The sequence below is a fragment of the Amblyomma maculatum genome, chromosome 8 (assembly GCF_055883805.1).
Source record: "Amblyomma maculatum isolate TAMU_Amacu chromosome 8, ASM5588380v1, whole genome shotgun sequence".
NCBI lineage: Eukaryota > Metazoa > Arthropoda > Arachnida > Ixodida > Ixodidae > Amblyomma > Amblyomma maculatum.
In genome coordinates, this window is record NC_139351.1 from 27,323,113 (window position 1) to 27,347,379 (window position 24,267).

Sequence of the window (24,267 nt, forward strand, 5' to 3'; positions counted from 1 at the left end):
AGGACCAATACCAATCTAAATCACAGCCAAATTCCGGGGCTCCCCCGCCTCCACAGGCTCTCCCCGCAAAACAAGTAGCCAAACCGACACCTCCACCTGCGACGCCAAAGGTGCTAACACCACCCGCGGCGTCAGACACGGAGGAGGACGCTATGATCACTGAACAGTGCAGGCCACCTCCCCCGCAGAAACGAAGAGGCGGGGAAACGGATCCGCTGGCGGCAATAGAGCGTAGACTAGACGCCAAATACGGGGCGAGACTCGAGCGGCTTGAGACAGGCATGACCAATATCATAGGCGCCCTGAACCGAATTCAGGAACAATCTAAACAAACAAACGCGGCTCTTGCTGCTATGGCAGAAAGGCAAACAGTGAGAGAAGAGATACTTGACCAATTCCAACATGGGCAAAACGCAACCAAAGATTAATTCGACGGTATGGCAGTGGAACTGCCGAGGATTCCCGCGCAAGCGAGCGTTAGTGCAACAACATCTCGAGCAAATAGTTGAAAAACCTCTAGCCGTAGCCCTACAGGAAACTGGCAAAGGAGTAATTAAATTATCAGGATATCAAGCGTTTGCTAGTGGCCGGGGAGAAAAATCCCGGGTCACTACATTCGTCAAAAGGAACGTAGCGGTGATCGAACATGAAATTAGTTCTCGCGACATTGAGGCGGTTTTCGTTGAAATCATCACGGGCAGGAAGAAGGAACCCAGTATTTTCGTCCTAAACATATATAGCTCTCCTCAGCAGCGCAAAGTTAGGTTCAAGACATTATTTCGCAAAGCAATGAAGGCAGCCGGAGCTAACCCCCTGCTAATTGTAGGAGACTTCAACGCCTGCCATCAAGAGTGGGGATATAATAGGCAAGATCCGAAGGGCAGGCAGTTATGGGAAGATTTTCACGAATTAAACCTCACCCTGCAGACAGACTCTGGCTGCCCGACGAGGGTGGGAAACAGTGTGAGCAAAGACACAACCCCAGACTTAACATTTACCAAAAACATAGAGGAGCTTAGGTGGAACAACACAGAGCTCAACTTTGGAAGCGATCATTACGTCCTCGAAATAACGCTTAAACGGGGAGTCAAAGTAAGACGAGAAAAGATCATCAGCGCAATCGAATGGGAGAAATTCAGACAAATTAGGGAATCTGCCAACATGGACCAAAATATTGAAAATATCGACGATTGGGCAGAAACCCTCATGCACCACGTTAAATCCGCTACCATTACCCTAGAGGGGGACGATGCACCGAAAACAGTCGACAGGAAACTCCTACACATGTGGGAAGCAAAAAAAGGTATGGAAAGACGCCTCCGGTGTCAGAGATGGAACCGAAACCTAAGGCGAAAAATAGCCAGGCACAATAAGGAAATTGAGGATTATGCAATTAAACTCTGCGAGCAAAACTGGTGTAACAGGTGCGATGAAATGGAGGGCAACATGAGCCTTTCAAAGACGTGGAGCCTGCTACGATATCTTCTTAATCCCGACAGTTCGAAAACACAGTCAAACACAACAATAGCAAAGGCAAGACACGCGTTCGAGGGGACTGACGCGGAACTAATAACTAAACTCGTAGACACATACGTCGGCGATACAACATCCCTCCCTCTTAGGCAATATGCGGGCCCACCGAACGAGGCCCTCGACGCGCCCATCTCAGAAGCGGAAGTTAGAGCCGAAATCCTTAGCTTAAAGACGCGATCAGCTCCCGGCCCCGATGGAATAACAAATAAAATGCTACGAAACCTAGACGACGCTTCCATAACGGCACTCACCAACTACATGCAAGAAGTATGGAGTAGCGGTCGTCTTCCCCAGCAGTGGAAAACTGCAAACGTTGTGCTAATTCCAAAACCTGGCAAGCCCCCGAAATTGGAAAACCTCAGACCTATTTCTCTAACCTCATGCATTGGAAAGCTTATGGAACGCGTAATCCAAACAAGGCTAACTAATTTCATGGAGAAAAACGACCTGTGGCCGCATGAGATGGTCGGGTTCCGACCGGGCCTGTGCACACAGGATGTAATGCTCCGATTACAACATGACATAATTGACTCGAAATCCAGAGACGCGAAGGTAATTCTAGCACTAGATCTAACAAAAGCATTTGACAACGTAAAACACCAGGCAATTCTCGCGGGACTACAGGAATTAGGAGTCGGCGAGAGGACATATAATTACGTAATGGATTTCCTGACAAACAGGACGTTGAAACTAAAGTTTCAGGACCTTGAATCCCCCACTGTCCACCTGGGAAGTAAAGGAACTCCGCAAGGCTCAGTGCTCTCCCCCTTCCTTTTTAACGTGGTGATGAGAGGCCTTCCTGCCGCTCTTAAAGTCATAAAAGACCTGAAGTTCAGCATTTACGCGGACGACGTTAATCTCTGGATGAACAACGGCAGCGATGGCAGCATAGAGGAACACCTACAGGCGGCGGCGGACACCATTGTGTCCTACGCGGCCGAAAGGGGTCTTTCGTGCTCTCCGCAAAAATCCGAACTTTTCATATATAATCCAAAATCAATGAGGTGCAAGGGCGACTTTAACGTAGAAATAAAGGTCGACGGCAAAACCGTACCAAGAGTCCAGCAAATCAGAATCCTCGGACTTTTTATTCAAGAGGACGGGTATAATGACGGAACGATAAAAAAACTCACTACCTACGCGACGCAGGTAACAGGAATATTTAGGAGGATTGCATTCAAAGGCAGAGGCCTCAAAGAGAGAAGCCTCTTGAGACTGATGCAGGCGTACATAATAAGTCGAATATGCTATGCCACACCGTTCCTCAACATCAGGACCAATGAAAAAGAAAAGATAGACGCACTCATCAGGCGTTGCGTCAAGAGGGCGCTGGGTCTACCCATCTCCTCTTCTACGGAACGCCTGATAGAAATGGGAGTGCATAATAGCTGGACGGAACTTGCTGAAGCGGTAAGAATCGCCCAACATGAAAGATTAAGTAGGTCGAGCACGGGTCGAACCATCTTAGAATGGGTGGGTCGAAAAATAGATAGGGGCACAGCCGACAAGGTTTTCCTACCACCACAATGTCGCGAGAACATCATTGTCCGTCCTCTCCCCCGCAACATGCACCCAGAATACCACAAGGAGAGACGGGAGAAGAGAGCAGAAGCACTGGTTAAAAGTGCAAAAGAATTCAGAGTAAAAGAAGTTGCCTACGTAGACGCTGCAAGCGGCCTATCAGGGGCGGCAGTCGCCGCGGTAGTCGATGGTAGCGGCGCACCAGTCGTCTCCGCCACCATCCGAAGTAGAAACATAGACACGGCTGAAGAGGTCGCAATAGCGCTCGCTTGCGTCGGAACGAAGGCTAGATTGATCTTTAGCGACAGTAAAACTGCTCTCTGGAATATCGGAAAAGGCAGGGTCTCACAAGAAGCCGCCCGAATTCTAAAAGCTGCAACTAAAATTGATCGCAAAATCACCCTAATTTGGGTCCCAGCACACACGTCCGTCCCCGGCAACGAGGCGGCCCATGATTTAGCCCGAGATCTCTACTTCCGGGCAAACGCGGAGCCGCCCGACTGCCAGGCGATGGACGAACGTTTGCAAACCTATAAAGAAATAATCGAAAATTATAGATTAGGAAGACGTCTGATGCCGCCACCGGATCCTAGCTTAAATAATAAAGAGGCCATAGCCTGGCGGCGATTACAAGCCGGAAATTTCCCGAACCCTGTCTGGTTGTTTCACACCCAGATAGAGGAGAGAAAAAACGATAAATGTAAAGCCTGCGAAGCGAGGGGGACCCTCGACCATATAATTTGGGAATGCCCTAAGTCTCCGGGCGCTAGGGACAACATTAAAAGTAGAGAAGCCTGGGTAACCCTGCTGCGAAGCGACGTCCCCGCTGACCAGCAGAAAGCCGTCCGCCTGGCGGCTGAGGCCGCGAATAACCAATGTATATTCGCCAGTCCTTAGTCGCGGAGGTTCCAGCCCCCGTTCCTCAGGCCTGCGTGCCAGGAGCGGGGAGTAGGGGGCCTCCTAAATCGGTGGAAATTAAAGTTTTAATCAATCAATCAATCCACTTTAGCTTTAAGCCACCGAAACATGGAGAAATATTATGCTGCTCTGAAAACCCTGCGCCTTGCAGCAGAAACAATACAAGGGATGAATATGGGCGCAACATCTCAATGGAAACCATCCCAAGCTGGGCTGCTCATTTCCACAACAGTTGTCCTTCGCCTTCAAGAAGTGTTCCTGGGCAATGAACGCTACGAGTTTTTTCTAACGAGCAGGCTACTTCAAGACTGCCTCGAAAATCTTTTTTCGGTAGTACGTCTAAGGAAGCCAGTGCCGACGGCATATGATTTAAAATGTGCTCTAAGGCTTGTGAGTGTGAGCCAGTTTCTACATACACCGCGAACGACGAGCTATGAGCTTGATGATCGAGAGTACCTTGTCGATCTTCTTTCTCAAGCAAAAAAGCAGTGCCAAGAAAATCTGCCTGAAGAAATAGATGACTCTGAGATTTTGTTCATTGAAGAACTGACGTCAACGGAATGTTCAATTCTTTACTACCTTGGAGGCTTCATCCTGAAAAGCGTCTTAAAGTCAGTATCTTGCTCCCAGTGCAAAGATGCTCTCATCGGAACAGCAAGTAACGAATATGCTTCGTTGACAACTCTCAAGGAGTATGTGAGTGACGGACGGAACTTGATTTATCCAAGCAGGGAAGTGATCCGCACTCTCAAGAACTATGAGGAGTACTTCACAGGAGTTGTCGCGTGGTGCACCAACAATATGCACACGATGAAGTCGCCGCTGAAATCGCTCACAGAATACTTTGCGAAGGTAGACCGGCCATGCCTCAACACATGCGCAGATCACAAGGGCGCAATAGGCAAAATGCTGATAGCCACTTACAAAAGACTGCGGCTACGCATTCATCTGCGTCAGCATCCAGCCATGCGTGCTGGTGGTCATGAAGCAAAACTTGTGCTGGTGTTAGTCTTCCATAAAGACGCTGTAATCAGTGTGAACTTCTCGTGCACATGCACGTAAGCGTGAAGAAATTTAAGCGCAAGAATAATAAACTATATTATACTTGCCGTGATCGTCGTTCGTATCATTTTGTAGATATTGTATTTTTAAATCAAGGTATTAAATCATTGTTCTTGCGTGCGCCTAAGTTTTTATCCTTTGATTGCATAGTATACGCATAACACAGTTTGCCACCGTTGCATAATAGTGTACGTGTACGTAAGCATGCCATGCGTTCGTACTTGAATATGCAGCTGTTCAATTCACACACTTCATCTTTTCGCTACAACCATACGGAAGCGCAATGATAACAAATTCACGGCGCCGATATGACAACGACGGCGAGCAGGTGCCCGCCCTGATCACCTATTGCGAAACAAAGAAAAACATTCGTTATACTTTCACTAACTGCCTCGAAATACGAATGCATCACCGAACCTTTAATCTTACTTTTCATCTAAACTGAAAAATGAATGATAATCAAAGGTAAAGTCCAATTCAAGCTCCCACTGCTAGCCGGGCCACCTCAGTAAATCGCCACGCAGCAAAAGCGCGCCTCGCGAACAGCGGATGCAAGAGAATGGCGGTCGCGCTAGCAGACGACGCGGTTGTCCTCACCCTAAGCGGAGAGCGGGCGCGCATCGAGGCACCCTACGTAGTGCACATAGCCAAATCCGCTGTTGGTGCACTCCGTAGTGCATAGAGCATTACTCCTGCCCTGTATGCACCATGAGTCCGGTCCCAATGGGCACAGGCTGTGGTTGGCCACCTCATCAGTGGATGTAATGTGATGATAAGTGGCCATCACTGCCTCCTGGGTTGCCTCTACATCCCCATTGTGCGATTTTAAAGCCCAGCCATAATATGAGCTCAAATTTGCCTCCAAGATTTTCATTACCTTTGCGCTTTTACAACAAAGTCCGCAGGGCTGTTCCCATCCATTTTTAAAGCCCAGGCATAATATGAGCTCAATTTTGTTACAAGCCAGTTCAAACACCGAAGCACAAGTTTAAAGGCGAGGCCATATTCTCGCTCACCTTTTTCGAATTCCACATCGCCGCCGCACGTTTTACAGCTCACTAGTTGCAACGAACTGTTGAGCGACCCCAAGCAAATTATCCCGAAGCTTGCCTCGTCGGGGGAAAATGCCGCCGCGCTGTCGTCAGGTAAACAACCAGTCTTCTGCTTCGTTGCCGGAGTTGAGGCGAGATCTTGAAGCTTTTATTTCGTTTTTATCGTCTTTTGGACGACATCTGAGGGCTTCAGCATCACTGTATCACGGCGAATGCGGGTGCTGCCGCCAGCAGCTTCCCGAGCCGATGAGCATGCTAGGCCTACTTCCGCAGTAGGCGGACTCGATCGCTCGGCACGAGGTCATTTTCGGCACGCACAGTCAGAGCAGGGTGTCTCTTCATATTCTCGATTAGCGACTTCTTCCTTTTCCTCCCAAATTTATGCCGGGAATGGACTTTGCGCACTGAACCAGGCATCGTTGTCACCACTGTCACACAACACAAAGCGTCGCGTCTCTGCTGCGTTGCGGGGACGTCGAGTGCCAAGCAGACGCTACCAGCTAGCTCCATCAATCAGATGGCGCCCTCCGATCACGTGCGCTCCGACAGCCAATAGCGCTAGGAATGTGACCTTTTCTTTTTTGTTTATTTATTCTCGGCACCCAATAGCCTACAGGGAACAGGTTGGTTCACAGGAAGGGTAAGGCGCAGTACCTGTCACACTTGCTCTGTGGACACCTGAACCGCGCCGTAGGGGAAAGGAGGAAGGTGGGAGTGAGGGTGGAAAGAGAAAGGGGAGCTGTAGTGGAGGGCTTGGGAGTAATTTCGACCACCTGGGGATCTTTAACGTGCGCTGACATCGCACAGCACACGGACGCCACTTCGTTTCGCCGCCATCGAAACGCAGCCGCCGTGGTCGGGTTCGAACCCGGGAACTCCAGCGCAGTAGTCAGGCGTCTTACCACTGCGCCACCCCGGCGGGGCCCTACAGGGAACAGGAGAGGCGGGAAATTGCAGCTGAAAGGCGGCTCTTTCAAATCAGACCAAGATGTATGCGGTGCCGCGCATAGAACGAGCACTATGCGTCATGGAATATTGCCGTTTTTTTCGCGAATTTCAGGTGAAAATAGAGCGACTTCGGTTCTGTAAATTGCTATTCAGATTAAAATATCGATCAGAAATTTGGCAAATAGGTGGATGGATAGCCACTGATTTCTAAAAATTACAGTTTCTAAAAAAAAGTGATTTTTTCGCGATTTTTTTGGTCCGGAAGACCCGTGTCCCCCGATCATCTACCCGGTATTGTAGTTTTTCCTGGTACTGCCACTTATTTATTTTTCACGCCACAGGAGTTCCAGGCCGAGAAATACATACTGAAGAAAACTTTTTTTTTTTTTACTCCATAACCTACTTTCTTTTAGCCCATCCTCCCCATCCACACTCCTTGACCTAGTACTACTTTCTTCTCACCCACTTTCCCCCTCCCTAGCTTTCCTTCTTCCGAAGCAAAAGCGTATTTAAACCCCTGCCAGTGATGATCGCTTTGCCCAGACGAAGTCCACTTGTCGAAACGTTGGCTTTATCTGCAGCGAACTGTGGTGTATACCCCCTTTACCCTTGTTTATTCATATCGTGTAAACCACCTTCTTCCTCTCATTCTACCTGGATCCTGTTTTCGAAAGAGGCTTGTAGATTTTAGCTGTTTCGATTTATGAACAAACAACTCCACTTCAAATTTTATTTTGAGACAAAAAAAAAATGCCGCCAGTTTGTAGGGAGGGTTCATTAAGCAGGAAGAACTTGAGATTTCTCCTTTTTTTCCCAGAGTCGTCCATCTCTCCACCCATCAGTCATCAATGGAAGCATGGGGTAAGCTGTGATCATGGTACCGGCTTTTCGCATCGTTCACTTCAAAAGGAATTTCCTTCAGTCACGCATTCCAATGATTTTGTGGCAGTGGACGACACTTGCCCCAATCATGACATGATAAAGCGAATGTACTGAAAGCCAGGCTTGCAGGCCAGGTAAGTCACTGCTCGCACTCCTATCAAGGGCGCTGTCACAAAGGAAAGTTCGACCCCCTCCCCCCTTCCCACCCTACAACTAGAGCTAACGTCAAAAGATACACACTGTAGTTCTTGATACAGACCAATGGACGCAGATGAGAAGGGGACACAATGAAACACACATGGGTGCTGACTTACAACTGACAAGTCACGGCGCAGAAGCCCATATTTTCCTAGGTGAGCCACGCATCAACCAGAAACAACAAAAGAAAAACATGAAAAGGAGAAGATAGTCAGAGAAACTTACTGTCAAAATGTTTCCCCTGCTAACAGTAAGAAACCTGATTTCTTTGTCGGATAAAAGAACCGATGGTGTGCTAATGTTTGAGTCTTTGCTAGATACTATGTTAAATGCCTCAGTCACCTCTCTTGTGAGCTTGTCTGTGTGGTGACAGATGACTTCACATTCATCGAATTCTGGACGCCAATTAATGGGAACATTTCCTGGAATGAGTCGCCTAAGTGGGCTTTGAAACAGTTCTTCACATAGTTTTCATGTTCACGCAACCAGCCATTTAGATACCTGCCCATTTACCCAATGTAAATCTGATGTAAAGAACCTGATGTCGAGAACGATGTAAAGAACGGTGTCAAAGGCCACTCAGCGGCTCATTCCAGGAAATGTTCCCATTGCCATTCAGAATTTGATGAATGTGAAGTCATCTGTCATCACACAGACAAGCTCACAAGAGAGGTGACTGAGGCATTTAACATCTTATCTAGCAAATACTCCTGAGCACCATGGGTTCCTTTATCCCACAAAGAAATCATGTTTCTTACTGCTAGCAGGTGAAACGTTTTGACGATGTTTTTTTTTACTAGCTTTTCCTTTTAATGTTTTTCTCTTTTTGGGCCACCAACTAGCCCCAGCTTCCACATTAGTATACAAACTGATGTGATGGCTGCATTGCATCTTGGCACGTTGCCAAGAAATGCGGTGCGAGCTGTGATGGCGTGAAATGGGATGCGTTAGGACCTAAATTTTATTTTCGAATTCTTAGCAGAACAAATGAGGGGGGTAGGATTCATTATGCGAGTGGGCTCACGAGTAAATAGGGATACTCTCAATAGCAAGCGCCGCTAGCTGTGACGAGTCAATGGATCTGTTACTCCCTGAAATTGGGCCGCCTGCACCGTGGGCCACTGCTCCATGGTTCCATGCCTCGCACCTCTTTCTGTTTGAAGTCACACTGCTCCAACCATTATGTGGTTTCGGTTTTCCCCTGCTCCGTTCCCGCAGCGCCGGAGAGGAAACTGGCTGTGAGAATGAGGAGACTGGCATAGGAACAGATTGATTTGATCAGTTTTTAAAGCCGCTCAGTAAATAATAAAATGATGTTTTTTATTGTGAACCTATTTTTTAGACTCCTTGGTTTTCCAGATGCTTTTTCGGCCCCTTGAGGATCCGGAAAATCAGTTGGTGCTTATGGCAATAAAGTATTTGTAAAATTATCAAACTGTCACACTGTCTCCTAGAAAATCCCATGATATATCGCTGCAATGCCGTTCACGTTTATCAGACATCACCCTTCAGCACAGCAGAATATCTGATACGCTGGAGAGTGCTCCATGCCCCAGCAAGTAGCACCTCCTGTGGTCGCTCTGCACGCATAAAGCTGTGTCAAGTGCACGATGTTGAAAACCTGATGGCAGTGTTGTAATATGGCATGGCGAACTGAGAGTGTGGGTGAACATCGTTTTCATCTGTTGTGCTTAGTTTCAATGAGACGTGCTTATGATGTGGAAAAATAAGACAGCTGACTGAAGGCTTCCACTTGCTGTGATGAAACCTGCTTTGCTGCTGATGGCGACGTAGAAATCAACTCCGTTCCAATTTTAACTTACACATTTGCATTTATAGTGCAGAGGTAACAGAGTTCGACCTCTAGTGATGGGTGGTGGCTTCTCCTGAAGCACCATATCCACTACAGGCTTGATGCAAAGTCAGCTCTTGATGCTAAAAGCAAGCGGTATGCCACCACTATGTGGGCAGGCAGCTAGTTGCTATATGAAGCGCACCCTCAGAGTATGTGCACCCTATTCACGCTTCTAAGTAACTGATAAGCTGGTCTGTTCTATACTTATTAATTGGAGATATATTAAATATATTTTTCAATCTCCCTTGAGCTTTATAAGCCGGAATAGATTATATAATATCCATCACTTATGTTTGTTTTATTTAAAGACCAAAGAAATGTCTAATTATGTTCATAGAGTGTTGAGATTTCTGCAAGTTGCTGCTCATATGGCAGCGTAAAAGTATGGATTTTGTGCTCTCACAAACTTTGGATGTTGCGAGAAAAATTATCCTTTTGAAACTGCACTTTAAAAAGGCTGCACTAGCACATCAAGCGAATCCTTCAGAAGTGAAAAAAATACTGGGAACACAGCCAAGATTAGTCCTCATGGCTGCTTGTTTTCTGAGAGAAATTCGACCCCAAGCCAACATGAAAACACTGTGCCACTTTCCCAACAAGTAAAATTAAAAACCTACTCAGTGAATATGAGCAATACATCTGCAAGAGAGCGGCAATCTTAGGTCAATGACAGCAGCCTCTGCGCGATGAGCTCGACTGAGATGAGGAAATATGATCACAACAGCACTATTCTAGGCAGCTGTAGAGGTGATGCCACCGCTTGAAGTACAATGCCACAGAGTAGAGTCCTCCATTTGTTGTCTGAAGGGTGTCTCTATCACGTCAAGTGGACACAGTAACTCACTTGTTTCAATAGTTCCACCCAGTGGTAGTAAGGCCCCATCACTGAGGACCTCATCGGGCTTGTTGGTGACCTGCAAGAACAGCAGTATTGCAGTGCATCTTTCCATAAATGCCTCAGCTGCCTGTAACTGTTTATTATGGCCAACAAGAAAAGAACAAGATATGAACACAAACATTTCATTGCATTGCACTTTTATTCATAATAATTTAATGTGATGTTGTTAAAGGCCCCGTTCACCAGAAAATTCGGCGTTGAAATTGTAAGCAAAAAATGACGAGCATTACATCACGACGTGCCTTGAATGACAGGCGGTATCTGGCAGCTGACATGGCCATGTGCTTATTGGATGCAAGGTCGCCTGACGTTATGTTTGGCAGGCGCTGCCAACTTGGGCCTCTCCTTTCATACGGGACGGTGATATTAGAGCCCGCCTGGCAGGATCATTTCGTTTGTGTTACCCTTAGGCCACTCAGACACATTAACACTGCTTGGTTAAAGCAAGGTTGGTTATGTCAAGTGGTGGCCTATGCTATCACGTCATACCCTTAAAGGTCCACGGAAACGGCCCCCAAGAAACCACTGATAAACGTGTTCAGTGTGTAGAACACATCCTTTTGAGCATTAACGCAAAGCATAACTCCTTGGAACAAAGCCAGCGATTTATTATTAATTTTTAAAAACAGCGTTTTTTGAAATTCGCGGGCAGGGAGAATGTCGCTTGGCGGTGTCGCATGGAACTATTTCCTTAAACCGTGACGTCATGGGTGAGTTGACTGGCAAGGCTTGCTAGAAGCTGCCATTCGCTGCGGCCACTGCAGCCATGACGTCACGGACACACTTCCGGTAGCTGCGAAAGTCGTCTGCTCGTGCGCTGCTCGAACTCTGTGCGGGCTGTTACACAGCTCGCTGCCCTTATCGGTTAGGTGGCCATTGCCCATTAAGTACAACAACCGAAGCAACGCAGGGATCGGCAGAACGAAGCTGCATTTACAAATATCCGACAAGTAGCTTCCGTCAACAGACGCAGTCATAACCTTGGTTAAACGACGCAAACCGAGGTCGTCAAGCTCGGTTTGCGATAATCGCGGTTAGTGGTGTAACCATGGTTTGGTCCGCCGTGTAACATAGGGTAACCACGGGTTCACGGTTACACTAACCATCGCTGCGCGAACTGGCGAACTCCTCAGGCGTGTGCGAGCGAGGACGGGTTGACGCTACGCCAGCGAGCGAGCGCACGGCAACCGGAAGTTCGTCGAAGTGGCGTATGTCTGGGCAGAGCTTTGAACTTGCTTGTATTCTTTATTTTTTTATGGCTCCCTTCGGCGTACGAGTTGAGAGGGAAAATTGGAAGGGTCATTTTTAATAGCCGATATCTCTGGTGTTGCAGAAGCTAGATCGAAAATTTTTGCGGGAGAATGATGGGTGGTTCAATAACTATCAGTGTTATGGCATTGTTTACCCTTCTTGGTGACCCCTTTCAGGGGAACTTTAAAGGGAAAGCTTAAGTGTCCCTATTGACTTTATTGAATAAGGCATACTGTTATTTGGTAAACACTCTCACTTCTACATAAAAAGACACACACACACCACACTTTTTAGATTTAAATGAGTCAGGCTAAAAATAAGGAAGTTCTTGAACCATGGTTAGAAGATATTGTAAATAATCAGTAAAGCTTTCATGCTCCTAAGATTGAAGAAGTCAGAATTATTGTGCACATAAAGCAAAATACAGTGAATATATATATCGAGCCCAAATGTTTTGACTTAATAGATATGTAGGACAGGCCTTTGGCTCCGGAATCTTCAGCGCCTGAGGCTAAAGTAATATGATTACAATCGCAGAACGCTAGCTTTGACGCTTGTGCTGAAGAAAGCTATATCAGAAAAAAAGCTTATTACAGATATATCAAACACCCATCATCCCCTTGAAAACCTTATGTAAAAGTATAGGACAGTCTCAATCTTCAATCTCCCCCATCACTTTATACACCGAACAGTACCCCATAGTTGTGCAAGAGGCACTTCACCAAATGGTGCACTCTAATCTGTTTTTGTGCACAGAGTTAGGTCAGCTGCGCATCCTTGAGAATCTGCTGATAGTGCAAGTGTGGCAACGCACTGTGAGGAGGCACACATGAGGTATGCTTGAGAGTGGCCTGAGTAGCCTCTTGTACTATTCATTTCTCCATACCACATCACAGTCATGCGGTGAAGAAGGAAAAGTTGGATGCAACCCAGCAGGTGTGCTTTATTCGTTTCCCTAATCACGGAGACCACCTCTGCCTTAATCATAACAAGTGATCATTCTATTTATAGTGCACTAGCAACTGGAACTTATAATAGGCAGTGGCTAGAGCCAATCAACTCCTCCCCTACAGGATGCCAGCTGCCAAAAAGATTTTGTCAATAAACCCTTTCCTTTACTCTCCTCCAAAAGTGGGTAGGGTGCCTTGTTAACACCACACCTCTCCGTTCAGGGTGGTGACATAGGACAATGCCACCATATTGGTTCATCCGCTTCATAGGCTCACCATTGTGGCCACCACATCACGAAGCTGGAATTATTGTTACCAGCACAGCGAAATGGCACCAACTTGACATAAAGCAAAAAGTGATGCACCAAGGATGACGGGTAAATAAGTACACAAACACATAAAGGCGAGGAGCTTTCAACTATCACCTTCTTTTCAAGACTGTTTCTTTCGCACGCCTGCAATGACTGCATTGTAAAGCAGGAACGCTTATTCTCTGTGAAATACACGCTTTAAGCCACAGTTTCAAGTTGGCTAGTTTGAAAGACAGACAAGATTAATTCGAATTTTGGAGGAGAACACTAGGTCCACTTGGAGAAAAGATGTAAACACATTTGGCTTACTTACTCAAGGATTTGGCACATAATGAGCAACACCTGCACGACTGTCAAAATATACATTATTCAAATGGCACAAGATGGCGCATATAAACACTTTCTTTTAGCCCCGCTGATTGCATACAGCGAAAGAACTGCATAAACTCGACACCATGCATGCAAGATGACGAATGATGGCCCCAGAGTGTGCATGGTCTGTCCTCGCAGGTGAACTGCTCCGTCTGGAGAACTGTGAGGCAACCAATGTCCTGGTCAAGGCAGGTGCGGGCCTCACAGTTCTGCACAAATGAAGCAATAATGAAGCAATCTGCTGAATCAGCTGCTCCCTGCCGTAGAAGAAAAGCTCTGTTGCAATTGCCCGCAATTTTTGTAGCAAGAACTACATTGGCTACAGCCTCGCTATTTTGCCACGCCTGTCCGTGCATGTCCAAAGAGTGAAGAAAGAAGAAGAAAAAGAAGAAGATAACTCTGCAGTTGGTAGAGGCGAACGCTAACAGCGAGTTGCTAGGACAAAAGGTTCGTTCGAACATTGTGACGGTGGTGTGCCCCAGGGTCCCGATGTATAAAAGATGTTATGCCACTAGAAGTGTTCTACATCCGAATGAGAAAGGTCAACGACAAGAGGCAAGGGGCGCTCACGTGAACCGATTCCCCTGTGGCATAAATAAAGCTGGAACCATAGAGTAAACTACCATGAGCAAAAGCCATGTGTTTACTTTCAAGCCGAACCTAAGCGTAGCCAAGCAGATTGCCCTTGTGTCCAGGTTTAACCACAAGCTAAACTCCAGCTAATTTTTTCGCAAGTTTGATAAATGCAGACAAGCCCAGAGTTTCGATTTCTTATCAAAAATGTGGACTCTCATGAGCCACCTCGGGGTCAGTGTTCAGTAGTTTGCATCGGAGCATTTTGTGCAATCACTACTGATGAACAGAAAATGTACTGTACTTGTGTAAAAGGCATGTTATGATATGAAGTGAATAAAACACTGGAAGGCACAGCTTTAGTCTCTGAACCACTTCAAATCTTCAAATTAAAAGGCCTTTGCTACTCCGCAACAAATGGCATTGATTTTGTGTGCAGGCAATTGGTGTTGGCAGCTGCCTAACTGCTATAACTTGAGTGCCTGGCTTGCACCCTGTTGATGCCCCTACTTTGATCATTCACCATGCCCAAAGCCTGCCATCATGCACTGCTGCTTTTGCATGTCTCAGTGCAAACTGACTCACAGAAGAAAGAAGGCAGGTGTACATTTTTCTGAGATACAGCTCACTGCAGTGTATGTGAACAAAGGGTGCAAGCAATTCTAAATGACTACACTGCCATGAATCTGATGTCACTTCATCATCTCAAGCTTGTGTTCTACCCTGGATTGTAAATAAAGATAACTGCAGCAGACGACAGTTAAAACCATGTGCGCTACAATGCATTCAGTCACCAGGATTTACTATGTATGGTTTAGTAGGGACTTGAAATCACAATATGCGAAAGCGCAAAAACAGGGTCGTCAACCTCTGCCGCTCTAAACAGCTAAGATGCACAAGGCCAGCCATAGAGCTAGTGTGATATCCTGCAGGCACAGTGCTATACAAGAAGTGAAAAGGTACAATGTACGCCTCAGCTGAAAACTGTAAGCTCACAGAAGCGCCAGCGGTGAAAGTCAACACATGCAGAACTCTCACTTCTGATGAAAACAACCGATAATGAATTGCACACATGCAAGCGGTGCACTAATACCACACCTGTTCACATTGGTAGAAATGCTATGCAACACAGCAGCCCAAGAATATTCAAAAAGAATATTTCTAATATACTGTGTTGTTTCGAGGTTACAAGCCAGCAGTTCACGGCAATGAAAAGAGGACAGAAAAATGTTCGCCTAATAATGCAATCCTCAGAATTAGGTTACTATTACAATTGATTAGTTGCTGTGGTGACAAGCAAACATTATTCTTCAATGTAACTGGAACCCAATTGTAATGAGTTGTAGTACAAAGGCCACATACACAAATGCGGCTGCCACTAACTACCCCCCGACGCCATTGCTGCCGGAGATGCGGATAGCACCAAATGCCATCTGTTGGCAGACACTTGTAACTGAGAGTAGCATGCCCCCAATGAGAACATGGCCAATGCAACAGGCATCCTATGAAGGAGGCAAAGCTCCTCCACTGTACTGTACGTTGTGGCTTTGATGACCATCAGGTTAGGCCTAGAAACGCCTAGAGAGCACTGCAGTGTCGCATGTAGGTTTTCACAGAGTCTTTCGCCGTGGTGTGAATAGGGAACAAAAGCTGGAGTTTGCTCCGTGACGCCAGCGCTCGGTTTCCAGCGGAGCGGAGAGGAGCTACAAAACCTACCCGCATCCGCGCCTGCGCTGCGCGCGGCTGTCTGCGGAGTCTGCGCAGCCCGCTCGCTCGGGAGCGCGTGCTACAGGCAGCCGCACGTGCACGCGGAGCGGGAGAAGGAGAGTGAGGATGAGGGGAGATGGAAGCGCGTCTTTGCGCGCAAAGCCGGCGCCCTCTGCCAGTGGGGTTTCTTATTTTTGCTTTATTCTGTGCCCCTGCTGACAGAGGCTGGCTGGAAGCATGTTTTTATCGATGCCTTCGAAAGCGAGAAATTATATTATTTGATCGTCGCGGACATTGTTTTCAAAGAGTGCTTGTTGGCAGGATCAGACATTCAAAAAAAACAAAACAAAACATGAACGCGAATTCGCTGCTCGAAGGCAGAAGCAAGCAAGAGGTATTTTGAAGGACTTGAGGCGGCCCCTCTTCCTTCCATTTGTGGGAGCTTCCTTTCCATTTGTGACTGCTAACTTGAAAGGGGCCTATTCAACTCTTTGGGGACATGTTTTAGGCGATGCTACTGACGCCGTGGTGCCTGCTTTCGGTGCGTTTAGGACGCGTTCCCTACAAAAACACAAAGCATGCCGCCTTACCCTTTGGTTCCTGCTGACAGCGGTCAGGGAGAGTTCGCTGCTGCAGCACTGACATCCGAAATCAATGACCTATCTACCTTTAACGATGAGGGGTTTCTTAACGACCTAGGTCACTGACGAGAAGCCGAGGCATGCCATTTTTTTGCGGCAGTTTCCTCTCTCCACGAGACGAAGAGCGAGGAAATGCCTGACGACTTTCCATGCAGGCGGGGACATCTCTCTACGGAAACCTTTGTATTCTTAATTCCACAGCTACGCTGTGCAATCCCTAGTTCAGTTATCTCCTCTAGCGAATGCGCAGTTTTGAGCTCCCGAAGCAGGATCGCGTATGAGGATAGATCGAACGATTGACGTATGTGTTTTTCCTTTATAGGCGCCAAGTGATGGCATTAATGACGTATATCTGTTTCTTAAGGCCGACTTGGTTCCGCGATGGCTGCTGCGGCACCGCCAGTTACAAACAGAGTTGCGAGATACGAGCGGTACGAGATACCTAATAAAAAAATTAAAAAAGCCGACAACCACCGTTTCAACACGAGTTTTGCGAAAAAGCGCACCGTTCCTTTTTCATTCCAGTCCCCCCCCCCCCCCCCCCCGTTGGAGCGCGACGGCGGTTAGAACGCGGCCGGAGGAGGAGAGAAACAACCGAGCGCGCACGCGCAAACACGTGCTGGAAAGCAGCGCGGAGCAGACGACAGCATGCTTTTCGATGCGACGGGGAGCAGAGGACGCGGCCACATTGCGCGGAGGTTTTGACGGGGTCTCCATGGAGGGCGCTGACGCACAGAGCGGCGCAGCGCCCCTTGGCCCAGGTTTTCTCCCCTATAAGTATTGAACACGTAGGTCAACTGTTGTTGAGGGAATGCGCAGCGTGATTCTGACAGGGGGCATGGTCTTTGCCTGGGTGACAACAACTGCATGCCGCTAGTGGGCTGATCCGCTAGCTGAGGGAAGCGAGGGCTCGTCTGGTATGAAACCAGTGCCACTGCACTCGGAGCGCTAACTGAGGGAAGCGAGGGTATAGCGAGGGCTTGTCTAGTGGTAAACCAGTAGTGGTAAACGCCGAGGTCCGCAATGCCGGACCCACTAAGCTGCTCGAACTCGGCCGTGATCCATTGGAGCAGTGAGGGCTTCTGGTAGCAACCAGTGCCGCGACGCTCACTCCGATAGGCCACGGCAAGGTGACCGAAGGGTAGGTGTTTAACCCTACTCTTCCCAGTAACCCCGGGCCTCGACGAACTCCTTTGGCTCCCGGCTGCCCTTCCCTATCAAACCTGCTTCACTCTCTGTGCAGGTTTCTGCCTCTTCATTCTTAACCTCTCCTCGAGGCCTCATATAACTTAACTGCCCTCCTATATTGCGCTATATTACTTAGTAGCGCAGGCTGAGACCTCTTTATTCTCCGAGGCCCTACTCGCCTCATCATAACTCCGAGCCCTCTCATACCTTCATATTGCATAATCGTTACGCCCAGCAAACTAAGAGATAATATAATCATCTAAATTCAACGAATATAGTTCGAGATGTGGCTCGACCTTTCGGACATCAGCGCAGGCTTCTCCCATGGTTTTATTTTCCGTTAGGCTCACAGATGGCACTGCTGCACTACAGCACTAACTCCAGTGAAACAATTGACCATATTATACTCGAATGCAATGGTATCCATCCGGAAGTTGATGCAGGCGCAATCACTGTTCCTGAAGCTCTGGGGTTTAGAGATAACAGTGGCCGGGTGAATAAACCGGCGGTGGAAACTAGCAAAAAACGGCTGGAAGATTGGTGGCTTAAAAGCAGAGGTGACATAATGTTAGTAATGTAGGAGCAAAATTTAATAAATAGAATGATGGTTTAGTTAACCATTCTAAATCAATAATTAAGATATATGGAGAAAAATGAGCATGATAGCTACTGCTACCACCCCGTTTCAAAGGGGACGCTCCTATATTCCATCCATCTATCCATGATCACTACAAGGAACCTGTCACTAGTAGCATGCGTGCAATGATTCCAAGTTGAAGGTTAAATTGACCAAATGCCAGTTTTATACTCAACATTACAGATACGTAGAACTGTCATATTTTTCAAGAGGTTATAAACAAAACCACTAGTCTTTTACTCTATACATTGTTAGCCAGTTGGCAGTGAGTTGCATGTTTTGTAAGGAATTATGATGCAACAAATGCTTCTTCGTTATTAACAATTTTTTGCCAAAGTGGGAAAAGGTTGAATTTAGGCAGTTTAAAAAGCAAATTGTGCTGAAATGTTCCACGAAGCACACAGCTTGAATGCCTCAGACTCACCTCCCCACGGCTGTTTGTTGCCCAACCAGATGGAATCTGCTCCCCTTTCCGGTGCTGAAGCTCAACCTGTCACAAAAAGTGTGGCCAGTTATAGCATGGTGACAAAGAAATTGAATCTAGGCAGGCATGCCTACTTTGGAGAAGCTACAAACACAAAAACATGAGGCCCTGCGGTAGTATTCCGAGTTTGCATTGTTATCAAAGGTGTGGCTGTCTGCCTGACCTCAAGCCACTTGATTAGTGGAAACACCAGAACTGGACGTCAGTTTGGATGCCACGAATTCCAGTTCCGGCATTTCCACCAATCGAATGACTACAGGTCAGGGAGACCGATAATGATGTAAACTCGGAACAGAGACCCTGTGCTAGTATTGAGCTGTCTGAAGCTACGACCTTTCTGTTTTATCATTAGCATTTCATTTTGATTGTTCATCTTTGATTCTTTGCTGCTAGAGCAATGCCTGAACATTTATTTGCACCTGCGAACACCTGCCAGAGCCTCCTCTGTAATGCAAGTCATTTTGACACATTCAATCTTATATAAAAACCAAACATTCGCCAAAGTTTAAGTTTATGCAATCAGATACAACACAGGACTTCTGAGCAATGCACCTCAGAGGATAACACCAACTAATGACAACGACTTACTCCTGTGACATCATTGAATGCCTCCCACCTGCCACAACTGCTCAAAGGTGTAACGTGATCAACCACAATGTCATGACAACAGGTTGGTGCCATTAGTCCAAGTCATTCCTTCTAGGGAACCATTTGGAATATTCATCCTTGAGCTTTATCTGATTACAGCTTTGAGCTAGTTATATCTGTTGATAAAACTTGTCGCTAGACCCAGCAAAACAGCAGGGATATTATTCAGACTGGCAGCACAACAGCACAACTTTACAAGCTTGGTCTGAGAATTACCATGTAGCTCCTAATGTCATGGCCTCCGAGATCACTCCCGCGCACGTTTCTCTCCGGCCGTTCCAATTGGCGCGTGCCCCAGCCAAATGTTGTAAGTTTGTCGATTCTTCCAGGCCCCACCAGGTGGCAGTGCACATTTATGCATCTTCCAGCCCATTCGTGGTATATCTACGCTGGCAGTTCTTTCGTTTTTGCACGTATACATTGATGGCAAGTTTTTTTTCGAGCATGTCATGCAGCTTTGAATTTTTCACTGGTTCCCGAGCAAGGACTGACTGCAATGCATGTTTGAAATGTTTCGCAATTTAGGTGTTCAGTTCACTAGAGAAGTGGAGTGTTGATGTTCTTGCTGCATTCACATAATACGCTCTGTTCTAATGTGAACTTACGCATTGTGCTCGTGTAGATAGTTATATTTGCTTGCGAAACGGTTAGTTGTCAAGACTACCTCGTGTGGGTGGTAGTCTTTGAGAGCCTAATGGTTACTCATCAAGCCGGCAGTCAATCAGCGTCATGAGCATATGCCCGAGTGGACAAAGGCATGCGTGCTTCTTAGTTGCAAGGTCTTGTTGCAGTGTGGTGAATCGTGACATTTGTTTTCCTCCTCCTTCTTAATTCTAAGACTTCTGTACTTGCTTGTAAACGGCATGAGCTAAGCCATCGAAAACAAACTATTCCTTCTTTGGTCAATGCTGCACTGCAGTAAGAGATCCAGCATATGTTCACGATTAAACAGCACTTTAGGTCGTCATTGTAATCACTTATGCGAAGTGCACTCCTTTTTCTTCTAGAGCAATGACATATTGTTGTGTGCTGTTGTGCACATCCGATCCCTGTTCACGAAGGTCAGCGGGAAGCATGGCTCAAGGCAATATCCCGGAAAGACTTTGTGCCAAATGACAAGTCAGGCAGCAGTTTTGTAGCCTACATTTCTTGGACTCTGATTATCAATCAGTCTCCCCAGTGCAACGACGTCTGAACCCAGGGGCAGTTCCAAGCGTGTTTCCAGTCTACCCATTATACATGCAACCTCAGCCGCCAAAAAAACGACGAAAGTTGGAAAGGATGCAAACAGACGTACCTTTTAAAGAAACGAAGCCTCAAAAGGGAGAAACTAGGAAAGAAAATGCAAGCTCTTCTTTGACAACTGCCATGCATTCAGAATATTACCCTTCAGAAAGGCAGGTTCTACCTTGTTTTGCCATTGCACGAGAAAGTCCGTCCGAGCACACAGAAGGAATGGAAGGACAGCCTCTGGTGGTTGACTTGGCAGCACAGACAAGCGCTGGTTTCTCACGAAACCAGTGCGATGCAAGAGAAATAAATTGCTGAGAGTGCAGCTCTTTCGCAAGAACGATGCCATGCGAAAGCTCCAAAGAGAAAACGAAAATCTAAGGAAATGATTAATTTAATTTCAAAACCACGCACTGCATTCTCTGAATAAATGTTTGAAGAGGACAGGGGCTGCCAAATTTTCCCTTGAAGATTGCTTGATTGAGCAACTGGTCAGCGCTGCCACACAAAAGCCAGTGTGGTCTGCAGACTTTGTGAGAGAGTGCGTGGTGCTGTATTATATGTCGTCCAAAGCGCATCGCTTGCTTAAACTTCAGTCAAAAAAATACCCTCCTCTGCTACGTTGGAAAATCAAACAGTGAGAGTGGAGTCACTCCCTTGATGAAAGAGTGCCTGAATGAGGAAGCAAGACAATTAAAAAACGAAGCACGACTATGCTCTCCTGTGCTTGACAAAATGGCCGATAGCTCTATGTACATATATGACAGAAAGATGGACTCTTTTTTTGACCATCAAACAGCAAAAGAAGAGTGGAATAGGAAGCGACACCACCAGCGTTGTTCTTGCAAGCAAAGTACTGTGTTTCATGGCAAAAAGCTTGTCAGAGTCATATAGAACACCATGTGGTTTCTTTTTCACGAATCGATTCAGTGGGAAGCTGTTTCACCAGCTGACAGTGCACGTCCTCGTAGAGGTCAAGAAGTGTGGCCTAAAAGTCCTTTGTATTGTGATTGGCAATCACAAAATCAATGTCACAATAATGCGCCACTTGGGAAATGGCTCTTTGAAGCCTGTCGTACTTCACCCTTGCTCTGCAGAAAGAAAGCCGTTTTTGGCATTCGATCAGTGTCATATCATAAAAAATGTTAGAAACCTTTTTCTGGAGGGTGACATGACAGATCGAACTTCCCCGATTGCAGGAAAGTTTGTTAAGGATCTGTACGAGATGCAAAAAAAATGAAGTCATCAAGCCTGTTCATTTCTTGACACAAAAGCATGTGGAGAGTTCAAATTTTGAAAAAATGCATGTAGGCAGGGCAGTAGAAATATTTTCCACTGAAGTAATCGCTGCACTGTCATGTTTGAAGGAGCACCCAGCATATAATGTCCAAGCAGAACAGTTCAGAGATTGTGGAGCAACCATCTTTTTTTGAAAGTCATGCAGAAGTGGTTTGAAATTCACAATGTATCAAACAGAACTGCTCACATCCCCCAAAGAGATGCTGACAAGATGCAATTCTTCTGTGTCAGGATGAATGCCTACTCTGGCTCGAAGATGTGTTTCCGTGCTATCTGGAGGATTTGCGTAATGCTTGCAAGAGGCATGGGAAGAAGTTCCTCAACTCTGAAGCATACGAAGCTTTAACACTCACTAGCAAGTCTACTGTGCTTTGTGTGATGAGGCACCTTCTTTACAGTGGCTACTTCTACGTCCTGACCAGAAACTTTTCCAGTGACCAGTTGAGCTGCTTTTCAGTGTTATGCAACAGATGACAGGAGGAAATGACTGTCTAGACGTGAGGGCAGCCACATTCAACATGGAGATAGATACTTCGCACTGAAAGGTTTTTTTTTTTAAGTACCCGTGTATTCTCTTGGGATGCTAGCTGCTCCCAAAGTGACAGTAGTGTGCTGTTGTTTAAAGGTTTATGAAATTCATATTAATGCTCTGCAAGATTGTCGTGAGCCCCAGCTTTAAGTTCTGCTGTTTTTTTCGTGCTTAAATTAAGCCTCTTGCTTATGTTAACCACATCGCTGATTTCATTTCTGCTAGCATAAAACAGAAAAGTAAAAATTTATTTCACAGTTTATTCAACACTATTCTGTATATATTGCAGGCTATATTATGCACCTGCCTCCTCCACTCTAGAGTCTTCTGCACCAGGTGCCTCTGCTCTACCATCGAGGTATGTCATGGTGCTCCTCAACTGTGAAAAACTTGTGCCAAGACACTATTAGATGTGAGCAATTTTCCTCACTTCTTATGTATAGCATCTTTTTTATTATTGAAGCATTCAAGAGCCGTTGTAGCCTTATTTTTAATCAATGTTTTTGTTTCAGTTAGTAAAGTTTGTAAAGCCATACCTTACTAACCTAGGAAAAACAGCAACTGATCGAGCAACTTACCATAAAAGCTGCTGAGCAAGCAGCTGCACCGCAAAGTGCTGGCTGCGTGCTTAGTCTGGAGAGTTTTAGCTTTGCGAATGATTGTGTCTTGATTGTGCTTGCCCACGTTGTTTCTCACTGTCCATCTCATGAGTTTTGTAAATACAAAAAACGTGTCTTTTTAAATTGCCCCCATTGTTTGCTTTGTAATTTAGTTCAGAAGGTGGCTAGTTTCATTGCAACTGGCGGAGGTTTAATGCCAAAAATGTTCTTATAAGTATTTGCATATCATTGATAGTGTAATGAAAACTTGTTAACTAGTGTAGGAGGCATGGATGACAGTCTTATTCACCCCCCTGTGCCATTATTCTAGTGTAAGCATTATTCGTTTCAGCCCACTTGCTCGGCTGGATCCTCTGGGTGTGTAGGCATAGGAGTAAAAAAAAAAGCATTTCATAAGTCTGTAGCATATGCAAAAAAGTGAAAACAAGAAATAAGCGACAACACGCGTGATAATTGTGCACCTTCATGCTATGATGGGCCCCGTAATTTACAAATAAGGTACGTAATAGCTGTTCTTCGCTTTCGAGTATATAAGCTGATCCGTTTATTAATGGGATCACTTCTCAAAACCTCGCATATACTCATATGACAGCAGAGGTGCCTGAACGTGCCACGGTCACCCTTCACCTCAATCGAACTTGAGTGCTTCCGATCTTCCAAGGCTGCTTTGAAACTGCACGAAAAAAAAAAGGGCTATCGTGCAATGCATCCAAGTCAGTATAATTTTGCGGAATCATTAAGAAATTGTATTCATGCAACGGATGTTTATGTAAGTTGCCACACTTGTAAACAATGTGTTTAGTGAGTTAATGAACTCGTAAATGCACGGAAGAAAAGAAATATTAAAGAAATAGACTGGTGAAAAAAAAGAAAAAGACGCGGAACCGCAACACTGAGCGCCAGAGCAGGCTGAGCCTCGGGCAGTCGCTGTCTAATTTTGCGCATGTGGGCCTCATATTA

At 46.2% G+C, this 24,267-nt stretch overlaps 1 protein-coding gene across 3 annotated transcripts in view; it reads right to left on the minus strand.

Moving 5' to 3' along the window:
- The window catches only part of LOC146180805 (uncharacterized), an 80,532-nt gene that overhangs the window by 32,005 nt on the left and 24,260 nt on the right, over window positions 1–24,267 (minus strand). For all 3 annotated transcript variants that reach the window (XR_014700120.1, XM_084576149.1, XM_084576148.1), the window contains exons 6-7: window positions 18,922–18,987; window positions 10,814–10,883 (exon numbers count right to left, since the gene is read on the minus strand). Coding sequence is in view for 2 of the 3 variants with exons in the window: in XM_084576149.1 (XP_084432275.1) it covers window positions 10,814–10,883; window positions 18,922–18,987 (136 nt within the window). In the remaining variant the exon portion in view is untranslated. The remainder of the gene's footprint in view (window positions 1–10,813; window positions 10,884–18,921; window positions 18,988–24,267) is intronic.